At 41.8% G+C, this 12730-nt stretch overlaps 1 protein-coding gene across 5 annotated transcripts in view; it reads right to left on the bottom strand.

Annotated features, from left to right (window-relative positions):
- The window catches only part of dlg3.S (discs, large homolog 3 S homeolog), a 146381-nt gene that overhangs the window by 36115 nt on the left and 97536 nt on the right, over positions 1-12730 (bottom strand). For all 5 annotated transcript variants that reach the window (XM_041574420.1, XM_041574419.1, XM_018232928.2 and 2 more), the window contains 2 exons: positions 8828-8984; positions 8231-8333 (listed from right to left, as the gene is read on the bottom strand). In XM_041574420.1, coding sequence (XP_041430354.1) covers positions 8231-8333; positions 8828-8984 — 260 coding nt within the window. The remainder of the gene's footprint in view (positions 1-8230; positions 8334-8827; positions 8985-12730) is intronic.

The raw sequence follows: 12730 nt of genomic DNA, 5'->3' as shown, positions 1-12730 counted from the left end.
GCAAAAGAACCCACAGGAGCGGCCATAGGACGGATGACTACTGGAGCTGGAGACTGAACAGAAGCATCCAGTCGACGAGTCAAATTGTGAAAACCTTACATTAGGTAATCTTGCCTCTGCTCATGTTCTTCCAGGTGCTGTAACAAAGTGGTAATTAGCGCATCAGTGGTGGAAGTAGCATAATGTCATGGTCGGCACCCAACACCAGAACAAATGACAAGCACCCTGGTCTCAGCTCGTCCTTCATCTGTAGTGTGACCGCCGTTGGCCTCGGGAGGAGCCCTCAGCTACTTGGATGCCACCAGGACTTAAATGAGAGGTGCAAGGCTAGATGTTCTGGATAAGCAGAGGGGCACGACTGTTAGCTAAGTCTTTGGGCAGAAGGTCATGGTACAAGGTGTTAAACGGGATCGTAGTCGGAACTGGCCGGGTCGAGGCAGACATAAAGTGAGTGTAACCAAATCAGGCTGGGTCTGGGCAGGCAGCATTCACAGCGAGGTCAGGCAGGCAAGGGTCAAAACCGGGAGATCAATCAGAGGGATGAGGCAGAAGAGGTAGTCGAAATTCAGGCAATGGATCAGGTGAGAATCGTCAGGAACAGGCAGGGGTCACAACAGGTAGTCAGAGTCAAGCACAGAATCAGAATAGCAAAAAGCTAAAGGCACCAGGAACAAACGTATAAAAAAAAAACTAAACAAGGTTAAATATTTGAATTTCGCGTCCTTGCGTGCTGACATCAAGACACCAGCGTGCATGCGCCTATAAATACAGCAGAGGCGTGCCATGCGCGCCCTTAGTCAACAGGCGCCAGACGAAGACAGACGCAAGGCGGGAGTCCCCGCCATGGAGGCGGCAGGCGTCCCTGCCGTCCCCCCACTAGACCACCAGGGTAAGCTCTTACAGCAATATTCCTGGGACTATTAACATTCAGATACCTCTTTCCGAACAAATCAGTGCTAAAGAAGTCAGACAATATGGCTTTGGTCAGATATCTGAACAGGCAAGGAGGGACGAGGTCAAAAAGTCTGTTAGACTTGACCATGATTATTTTTGCATGGGCAGAGAGAAGAATACATTCCGGGAATACAGAATGTGATAGCAGACAGTTTAAGCAGAATTGTCTCCCAATCCAGAGAATGGGAACTGCATCAATCTGCCTTCAACATGATTCTGACAAAATTTTTCGGAAGCTTCTGTTTCTACTATGATAACAGCTAGAAAACCTTACAAAAATATTTCACCACTTGGGAAAAATTCAGCGAGTGGTGTAAGGAAGAAGGAGTTGACCAGCTTGAGATCTCGGAAGTTCATGTAGTGGAGTTCCTACAGAAGGGGCTGGAATTGAAACTCAGCATCTCTACTCTCAGGGGCCAAGTTACGGCGATATAGCATTTTTCTAAAGACCATGGTCTAATAACGTCTTGATTAAAAAGGTTTTTCAAAGGGCAAAAAAACTGGCACCATTCATTAGACCAAGTCCCTCCTTGGGACTTAAGTCTGGTGTTGAATGCGCTTACCAGAGAACCCTTCAAACCCTAAGAGGACATTCCATTAAAGATGCTGAACTGGAAGATGTGCTTTTTACTAGCATTTACTTCTGCAAAAAGAGTTGGCGAACTTCAAGCTCTCTCTTTTCTGGAAGGAAAGCTTACCTTTCTTCAGGCCAAGGTAGTGCTCAAAACAGCAAATAATGTTTCTGAATTTCACACCACTCAATACATCATATTACCTACCTTCTTTCCTAATCTTAAATCTGACCTTGAGTATAGATGGCACAAGTTGTATGTGGTGAGATGCTGTGTTAAGGAACAGAAATAAGGAAAATCGAGTTTTTCCTTTCCTGGACCGTAACACGGCATTTGGCACGGCTTCCCACCCTCATGGGGGAGATTTCAGGATTCAAAGATGGCGGCCAGAGGGCAGAAGCTAGCTTTTATTTGGTATTTCCTGTCCCATTGCATGGCGGGAGGGGATTAACCCGTTGTTGCCCACTGCCGTTTTACAGTCCAGGAAAGGAAAATCTCGGTAAGTATGATATGATTTTCCCTAATCCCAAATCAGGCGCCACATTTTATTTATCATGGAACCATGTGCTGAATGTGGAGACTATACATCAGGGCAAGTGCTCACACTCCTTTTATCCAGATTGGCGAGTAACAAGCCCAAATGTTTTTCATCATTTTCAAGATTTACTTTAAAGAGGTGGTTCGCCTTTAAGTTAACTTTCAGTATGTTATAGAATGGCGAATTCTAAGCAACTTTAATTTGGGCTTCATTTTATTTTTAATTATTCACCTTCTTCTTTTGACTCTTTCCAGCTTTCAAATGGGGGTCACTCACCCCATCTAAAAAGCAAAAGCTCTGTAAGGCTACAAAGGTATTGTTATTGCTACTTTTTATTACTCATCTCTCCTATTCATATTCCAGTCTCTTATTCAAATTAACGTAAGGTTGCTAGAGTGATTTGGACCCTAGCAACCAGATTTTGGAAATTGGAAACTGCAGAGCTGCTAAATAAAAAGCTAAAAAAAACACAAAAACACAAATAATAAAAAAAGGAAAACCAATTGCAAATTGTCTCAGAATATGACTCTCTACATCATTGTAAAAGTTTTCTCAAAGGTGAACAACCCCTTTAAGGAAAACTGAAACTGAATTCAATATGTTAGGGGCCATTCAGTTGGGGTTTTTACCTGGCCTGTATTTCATCGGCCTAGCTGGTAAAATAGCAGCCAAAGCTGGGGTCAGTGTTACAAATTTAGCATAACGTACTTGTGAATTTTTAATAACTAGTCCTCTGTGCCTGACACACCACCAATCCACCCAAAAACCCTTCCTGAGCTGCCCTAAATCCCCTGTTCATGCTCCTCCATCCCCTGCTCAACTCATGAAATTCCTCTTGATAGCGATGCTGATAGAATGGCTCTGCCTGTTTGTATCACTGCCTCACCTCTTACCTCACCAAACCTCCCCCAAAAAGTGGCAACCCTACACCCAGTGAAGTCAATAACTAAGTTAAAAAATATGGCCTGAAAACGGGGAGCTCCCTCCCAGTGTGAGTGTCCTAACCCTGGTGGGGGGTAATTTAAAAAAAAACACAGTTAACCCCAACCGGAGTGTGTGCTTTATTAGCCTGCACCTTTAGTCGGGAATAATATTTTTGCACAATAGCTGCCCTTTAATAAATAAGGTATGAACGTAATATTGTTTTAGTGTTTAGTCGCCTAATTATACCTATTTGTTATCTCTGCCTTTATGTTTCTTATGATTACATAGTTAGTTTTTATTTAGCTTTATTTTTTCCATGGCACTAGGCTGGCAGAAAGTACATTTTGCTTTTTTTTATTGTCTGTTGGCATAATCAATTATATACGGATCCTTTTTTTAGTGCAATATCTTTGTTCCAAATTTTGTGGTGCAACATAATCTGACATAAATTTGATTTTATACCGTTAACAAGTATGTGATGTCTTTTTTTTTTCTATAGTGCAGTTGCCGAAAGACTCCCTTTAGTAACAGTAGGAGCTGAGCTGTTGACAACTAATGCAAAGCAAGTGGAATCCTGACTTCATGGCTGCTAAATTAAGCCATGCCTGGAAGTTCAGGTTGATGTTGATGTTTCTCTTAAAGGGATACTGTCATGGGAAACTTTTCAAAACACATCAGTTAATAGTGCTGCTCCAGCAGAATTCTGCACTGAAATCCATTTTTCAAAAGAGCAAACAGATTTTTTATATTCAATTTTGAAATCTGACATGGGGCTAGACATATTGTCAGTTTCCCAGCTGCCCCCAGTCATGTGACTTGTGCTCTGACAAACTTCAGTCACTCTTTACTGCTGTACTGCAAGTTGGAGTGATATCACCCCCCCCCAGCAGCCTAACAACAGAACAATGGGAAGGTAACCAGATACCAGCTCTCTAACACAAGATAACAGCTCCCTGATAGAACAACACTCAATAGTAAAAGCCAAGTCCCACTGAGACTGATTCAGTTACATTAAGTAGGAGAAATAACAGCCTGCCAGAAAGCAGTTCCATCCTAAAGTGCAGGCACAAGTCATATGACTGGGGAAGCTGGGACACTGAAAATATGTCTAGCCCCATGTCAGATTTCAAAATTGAATATAAAAAAATATGTTTGCTCTTTTGCGAATTGGATTTCAGTGCAGAAGTCTGCTGGAGTAGCACTATTAACTGATGCGTTTTGAAAAAAAACATTTTCCCGTGACAATATCCCTTTAAGAATAACGGAAGTTGCAGTCTTACCAACCTCTGTAGTGTCAAAGGCTGCCTCTCCTCTGGTGCTACAGAACTCGGGAGGCAAATATGTGAATATTATATGCGATAGATAAATATGCAAAGACCAATAGAATAGAATATTATGTAACATAATAAAAGTTAATCTTCAGAGAAGTCAATGTAGCTCTAGAGTAGGCTCAGCACCAAGTCATTGCCTATGAATGTCATTTCAAATGGGACAGCTCTGCCACAGAGGTTGGGGTGTTTTGCTAAGAATGATTCCACATAACAATCATACTTGTAATATTGTACCAGCTGCACCGTATACCCTAAAATTTTCCCCCCTTTTTCATTCACACACTCTTCCTTCTATTCACATGGTGTGGGTAATTATGCATATGATAAGCAGTACCTTTACTGAAGTTATGGCTTTGTAGGTGCTTACGATTCAATTATAATATTAAAATAAGCACAGCAAACTATGTGAGAATTCAACACACTTCCCTTGTATTACAGTTGCAGCTACATTTTATATGAATATACATACCACAGACACCCATTCAAACTTGAGATTTTTTATGCTTTCCATGACAATTCCCAAGAAACTTAAAAACTTAGAGGCAGATTCACTAAAGGGTGAAGTGACTAACGCTAACGAAGATTCGCCAGCATGACGTCATATCGTTACTTCACCAATTTACTAATGGCCGCAGGCGTAACTTCGCTAGCGAACGAGATAGACTCTAGCGGTAATTCGCTCCCTTACGTCTGGCGAAGTTGCGCTCTGGCGAATGGACGTAACTACGCAAATTCACTAAGATGCAGATTTTACTGCAGATTTTACTTGCACCGGACTTGCCTTTGCCACCTCAGACCAGGCGAAGTGCAATAGAATAGATAGGAGTTCCACAAAAAATAGTTGAAAAATTCAGGTTATAGGCTGCAAAAGATCGTAAACTTTTTTCTGGGGAACAGGCTTCCCCCCTACATTTCCTAACATATTGCACATAAACTATACTCTGGGCTCATGTGTAGGGTAGGTTTCCCGGGCTTGTGTAGTGTAATGTATTTGCTGCAACATATACGTCCATTCAACTTTAACTTCCCCCGTATACAAATTAGGCAATGCTAGCTCAACTTTGATTCGCTTGCCTCAGTAACGCTAGCGCAACTTCGTCAGCGTATGGCGCACTGGATAAAACTTCAGATTAGCGTTGTCCTGTCAAATCTGCGCCTGGCAAAGTGTTGCAATGTGAGCGATGCGGACGCTAGCCCAAATTCGGGAATCTACCCCTTAGTAATTTTATCAAAGATCACAGAAAAATATCCTGCTCTATGAGAACCCTTCTAATTAATTGGTGGCTATTTTTACACAGTCATAGGATAGGATGCAGTGCTGGGCCAGACGACCTAGGCAGAATCAGATTTAAGAAAAATAAAAAAATTGCATCAACTGTCATCAAGAAATTATAATGTGCAATTGTTATGGGATCTGTTATCTGGAAACCCCTTATCCAGAAAGATCTGAATTATGGGAAGCCCATCTCCCATAGACTTTATTGTATTCAAATAATAAAAATAATTAAAAATTATTTCCTTTTTCTGTTTACTAATAAAACAGTAAATTGTGCTTGATACAAACTAAGATATAATTTATCATTATTGGAAGCAGACTATTGGGTTTATTTAATTTTTACATTTTCTAGTAGACATAAAGTATAAAGATCCCTATTACAGAAATATCTATTATCCAGAAAACCCCAGGCCCTGAGTATTCTGGGTAATTTAACATGTAAGCTAATCACTTTAATTAATCTAATTAAAAAAAACTGCAGGTAGTTATATTTGTAGATATTATAATTTTATATTTTAAGGCATTAAATCATCATCAGCTGAGGGAGAAAGGAAATAACTCCATTATAATCTACTAAAAGAATTCTATGACCTTAAAGGGATCCTGTCATCGGAAAACATGTTTTTTTTCAAAACGCATCAGTTAATAGTGCTACTCCAGCAGAATTCTGCACTGAAATCCATTTCTCAAAAGAGCAAACAGATTTTTTTATATTCAATTTTGAAATCTGACATGGGGCTAGACATTTTGTCAATTTCCCAGCTGCCCCTGGTCATGTGACTTGTGCCTGCACTTTAGGAGAGAAATGCTTTCTGGCAGGCTGCTGTTTTTCCTTCTCAATGTAACTGAATGTGTCTCAGTGAGACATGGGTTTTTACTATTGAGTGTTGTTCTTAGATCTACCAGGCAGCTGTTATCTTGTGTTAGGGAGCTGCTATCTGGTTACCTTCCCATTGTTCTTTTGTTTGGCTGCTGGGGGAAAAAGGGAGGGGGTGATATCACTCCAACTTGCAGTACAGCAGTAAAGAGTGATTGAAGTTTATCAGAGCATGACTTAAGGTGGCCATACACGGGCCGATAAAAGCTGCCGACAGACCGTGTCGGCAGCTTATTGGCCCGTGTATGGGGGCCCCCGACGGGCTTCCCCGATCGAGATCTGGCCGAAAGTCGGCCAGATCTCGATCGGATGGGATTAAAAATCCCGTCGGATCGCGGCCGCATCTGTTCGTTGATGCGGTCCCGCGATCCGACCGCCCATTTGGCGAACGCTAGGATCCGATCGTTGGGCCCTAGGGCCCACGATCGGATCAGCCCGATATTGCCCACCTCAAGGTGGGCATATCGGAGGGAGATCCGCTCATTTGGCGACATCGCCAAACGAGCGGATCTATCCGTGTATGGCCACCTTTATATGTCTAGCCCCATGTTAGATTTCAAAATTGAATATAAAAAAAATCTGTTTGCTCTTTTGGGAAATGGATTTCAGTGCAGAATTCTGCTGGAGCAGCACTATTAACTGATTCATTTTGAAAAAATTTTTTTTTGCCATGACAGTATCCCTTTAACTTCGTAAAGTCCATTTTATTTACAAGCTAATAATGTGAGATTACTACTTTTGTCCTTTTGTACTCTCCACTATAAAATACAAGGTTATATTTTTACAATTAGTTTGTGGTGTAAAGTGGTGTAAACTGGATTGTGGCACATAAGATTGTGCTGAAACCCTTTAACACTGCTAATATTTAGTAAGTCTGTTAAAAAAGATCAGATTACCCACGTGTCTCCCTCAAATTCATGAGTCCAGGACAATCTGCATCTGCTCTAGTGATGTCCCTGATGCTTTCCCTGATTGTTATGAACAAAACAGTGTTCGCACACACTCCCAGACCTTCCCATAATGCTATAGCCTTGTGCACATTCCTCTGGGAAAACTGCCCTCCCCTGGAACCAGTGGAACAAACAAACGAGGTACTTGCCCAGCCCCCAAAATTTTGTGGTTTTTGTTTTTTTGACACAATAAACACTTAAGGCCCCCATACACGAGCCTATAAAAGCTACCAAGACGGGCTTTCACGATTAATATCTGTCTGAAAGCCGGGCAGATGCCGATCAGGCAGGTTAGAAAATCCCGTTGGATCGACTGCAACTTTTTGTTGATGCGGTCCTGTGATCCGACTGCCCGTTTGGCCTCCGTTCTGATCGTTGGGCCCTAGGGCCCACGATTGGATCAGCCCTATATCGCCCACTTCAATGTGGGCATATCGGGGAGAGATCCGCTTATTTGGCAACATCGGCAAACGAGTGGATCTCCCTGTGTATGGCCACCTTTTAGAGGTTATCCCCTGGTTGCAATTGCCTTTGTGTGCCAGTACCTTGTTTGTTTGTTTGTTTCCCTGTTAGTTATACATTCCATTGTGGAATTTGGTAGTATTGTGACAATGCCAACACATGTGAGTTATAAAGAAACACAACTGTGCCCAATTCTGTTAATGACATGTTATTTCTAACACTGCCTTAGTCTGTTATACAGAGACACAGATGTGGTGATCGAACCCTAAACAAAATAACACGCAAAGTTATGCTGCAGTTAAAGCTAATACCAATGATATATATTGAATATATAACTATATTTTACCTTCAGGTCGGTATTGTGCTACAATTGTCACCGTCTGTCCTGCCCGTTTGAGAGCCGCTGCAGCCTGTTCATGAGTTGCACTACGTAAATTCACCCCATTCACCTGCAAAATAATCAGGTACCACTTTTACACACTGTGTGAATATTACTTCAAAAGAGCAATATTGTGAAATAGATTCCTTATTCTGATTATTGCCCATATAACCCACGGTTGTTCATAGAAAATTTGGCATTGGGAGTCTGAAGGCACTGAGACTCAAGCGAGTAGCATGAGATCAAAGATTCCAAGTGAATTCCTGACTTGGGCAGGGAAGGTTCATATGGTATATAGTTATTAATGGATGATGTGTGGAATCACAGATGATGGGGGTAGATTGTAGAGAATGCTGGGGTGAGGCATTTGCCTGGAAGGAGGCGTGTCTTCACACTGTCCTTAGGGCAGTTACAAATTAGATCATTTAAAATGAATGGGTGCTGTTGGCTCAGGCTGGGGTAATTTGACTTCTGGACATCTCTTGCCTTACTATAGATCTGGACCATGGAAATATTTATCAGCAAAAAAATGTCAAGAGATTTAACAAATAAATCAGTACTTACAGAAAGGATGCGATCCCCACGGCGTAGCTCCCCACTCAGGTCAGCCGGTCCCCCTGCAAGAATAAAGGAGACGAAGATGCCTTCTCCGTCCTCCCCACCCACAATGTTAAAGCCAAGTCCTGTTGAGCCCTTATGTAGGATAATCTTCCGCGGTTCCCTGGAGACATGACGAAAAGACATGTCTAGCAATCTGAGCCAGGATGATGTGGTAGTAATATAAAGGCAGTTCAGTGCCAAAATGGGAAGGGTGGGGTTAACGGGAAAATAGACTGCAAACACAACAAAACTAGTACGTGGGTTAGATGAGGCAAAGGGACTATGGACTACAGACACCAGAGGGACAAGAACAAATGTAAACCAAGTTATCCAGAATGTGTAACAGTAAAAAATAAAATGGCAAGGAAAACAATTTAGTACTTAAAAAAAGGCAGCAAAAGTATAAGATACAGAATAAACTTATTACAATTAAAGGAAAGAGGAGTCTGTTCTGCTGCTGAAGCTAATATTTGCTAACAATACAGAGAGCTGGTTTGACTGGTGTTATCAAAGCAAATCACCGTTTAATGAAACCTCACAAGTTTCTGGGCAGGTACATCTTAGAATTGCAACATCGGTAAAATGAAATGTCTGTGCCTAGTATATCCCTCTGCCCATTCAGTCTGTTTTTTGTCTGCTAAAAGCCAGCTACAGTTTCAGTCTCTTGGTCCTCCATCACCTCTTCATACACAACCCCCCCCCCCCATTATTGTTTTTTGTTTTTTTTATTAACAATATTACCCTACCTGTCTCTATTTTTCCTTTGTCCTGGCATCTTCCATTTGGGACGTGCAGGGTTTGGGGATCTTCGGTAGGACATGGATGAGGAAACATTCACTGTAAACATTAGGGTGGCTCACAGGAGCCACAGCAGGGCAGACTAACTCCTCTGGATTTTCATGTGTTCTCGGTTCCACTCTTAGCTTTCTCTTACTCCACTGAATCTTTAAACCCCTTCCTCTAAGCCTGTCTTTTTCTCAGTCGACTCTTTCCTTGACCTCTCCCTTTTTAAAGATCTTCTTTACCTTAATTTAGAGTCGCAACAAATGAATTTATTTGATATATATCAAATAAATTCATTTGTTGCGACTCTATATCTGCCTCTCTCCCAGCTAAGGACTACTTTCAGCTCTCTTGTGCAACCTCATCTTCCTCTCACATTCACACATTGATCGAAAAACGCATAGGCTGATGTTAACACCTCATGCTTCACTGATTTAACTAATTTCAGACACTTTTATATATTTAATCATCTGAAATGGAAGACAAAGACCCACTACCCTTTGCTTGCATATGTACTTTTTTTTACAGAGGACCTCAAATGGCTGTGTAAATCATGGCAGTAAATGTTATCTGTATGTGGCATGAAAAAGTACTGAATACACCACATACCTGACAGACATTGCATAAGGAAGTAAATTAAGAATGTGACAAAGTAAATCTGTGTACTTCCGTGGTACTCACAGACACACTAAGGCATCATGTCCTAAGAGACACAGGGATCATGTCTGCTTGGGCTGTTCATATGAAAGCATGAGGGTCCAATGTAGCCCTCCAAGGAATTGTTATGCCCCCCAACTTGTTCAAAAGCACATACATCTGTTTGTAAAACATCATCATTTTAATAGAGAGGTACAGTATGTGCCCTGTTATCCAGAATGCTCGAAACCTTTTTCAGATAAAGGTTCTTTCCGTAATTTGGATCTCTATAAAATAATTCAACTCCAATAAGTTACATAGTTACATAGTTGGGTTGAAAAAAGACAAAGTCCATCAAGTTCAACTCCTCCAAATGAAAAACCCAGCATCCATACACACACCCCTCCCTACGTTTAATTCAATTCTATATACCCATACCTATAATAACTATAGAGCTTAATATCACAATAGCCTTTGATATTATGTCTGTCCAAAAAATCATCCAAGCCATTCTTAAAGGCGTTAACTGAATCAGCCATCGCAACATCACCCGACATTCCACAACCTCACTGTCCTGACTGTGAAGAACCACCTACGTTGCATCAAATGAAAGTTCTTTTCTTCTAGTCTAAAGGGGTGGCCTTTGGTACGGTGATCCACTTTATGGGTAAAAAGGTCCCCTGCTATTTGTCTATAATGTCCTCTAATGTACTTGTAAAGTGTAATCATGTCCCCTCGTAAGCGCCTTTTTTCCAGAGAAAACAACCCCAACCTTGACAGACTACCCTAATAATTTAAGTGTTCCATCCCTCTAATCAGTTTAGTTGCACGTCTCTGCACTCTCTCCAGCTCATTTATATCCCTCTTAAGGACTGGAGTCCAAAACTGCACTGCATAGTCCAGATGAGGCCTTACCAGGGACCTATAAAGAGGCATAGTTATGTTTTCATCCCTTGTGTTAATGCCTTTTTTTATGCAAGACAGAACTTTATTTGCTTTAGTAGTGTGGGGAATCACTCTTTAGGTAGTAGCAGCAGCAACTCCTTTCACACAGATAGTAGACAGTGTCATGATATCACTCCACTTAGCACATGGATATGTGATTGTTGAATGTAGTTCCGGAACAAGGAAGTAGGAGAGTAAAAGAGACTGAACAGATTTGTGTCTCTGTGTGCTGATTGCAATACACATAAAACCAAAACATTACATGGTGTCAGAAGTGTGGCTGCAGAGGAAACATAAAAGATGGATAATCTTAAACCACCTGCAGGTCTGGACATTCTACAAGGAAATCTATCAGAAAATTGGAGAAGGTTTCGTCAGCGTTTTGAATTATACCTTGCTGCCACAGGAGGAACAAGTAAACCTGCTCAGGTACAGTCTTCTCTATTTTTACATGTGGCAGGGGAAGATGCGCTGGAAGTATATAATACATTCACATTTGCCACAGAAGAAGATCAATGGAATTTGCAGACTGTTATGAAAAAGTTTGAGGAATACTGCAATCCAAAAAAGAATATCACATATGAGAGATATAAGTTTTTTACATACATGCAGGGAGACATGTCCATTCTTCAGTATGTGACTGAACTAAAAAATAAAGCAAAGTCTTGTGAATTTGGACATTTGCAGGAATCTCTTATCAGAGACAGACTTGTATGTGGCATTACATCTGATAACATGAGCAGGGTCGGACTGGGGGGCCCGGGGCCCACCGGGACTACTGTCCAGGGCCCCTTCCGACCCGCCCCCCAACCCCTACTGCGACGCACTGAGCGCGCGCACACAAAGGCGCCGCTTGGCGCACCAGAGTGAAGGCGCATGCGCAGAAGGCGCTGCGCTGATCGGCGCTGCGGGAGGGAAACTTTTTTAAAGATATCTGGAGAGGTGTCTGGCCCGGCGGGGGCCCATTAAGGGTCGGGGCCCACCGGGTATTTTCCCGGTGTCCCGCCGGGCCAGTCCGACACTGAACATGAGAGAGAGACTTTTGAGAGAAATGGATCTGAGTCTGGATAAAGCAGTTCAGTTATGTGTGGCAGCAGAAACCACAAAAGTGCAGTTAAAATCTATGCAAGAAGATAAGAATACACAGGCCTTTATGCAGGAGAGCAAACATGTGGACACTGTGAAACAGAGCAGCTGGCACAATAGCAAGCAAACTGAAAGTGAAACTAAAATACGCAAGTTCCATTGTAAAAGATGTGGAACTGAACATTTACCACAGAACTGCCCAGCTTATGGTAAAGTGTGTAACAACTGTAAGAAACCAAACCATTTTGCAAAAATGTGCAAATCTAAGAAAGTACATGCTGTAGAGGATACTGAGCAACATTTCAGCTTATTTGTTAGTGTGGTGAAATCACAGACTCACAGAGAGGAATGGAAAGTTACTTTGAAAATAGCAAATAAGTTTGTCAGCTTTAAACTGGACACTGGTGCTCAAGCAAA

This window comes from Xenopus laevis, chromosome 8S, assembly GCF_017654675.1.
Source record: "Xenopus laevis strain J_2021 chromosome 8S, Xenopus_laevis_v10.1, whole genome shotgun sequence".
In the NCBI taxonomy this organism is placed as follows: domain Eukaryota; kingdom Metazoa; phylum Chordata; class Amphibia; order Anura; family Pipidae; genus Xenopus; species Xenopus laevis.
This window is presented reverse-complemented; position numbering and strand designations above follow the sequence as displayed.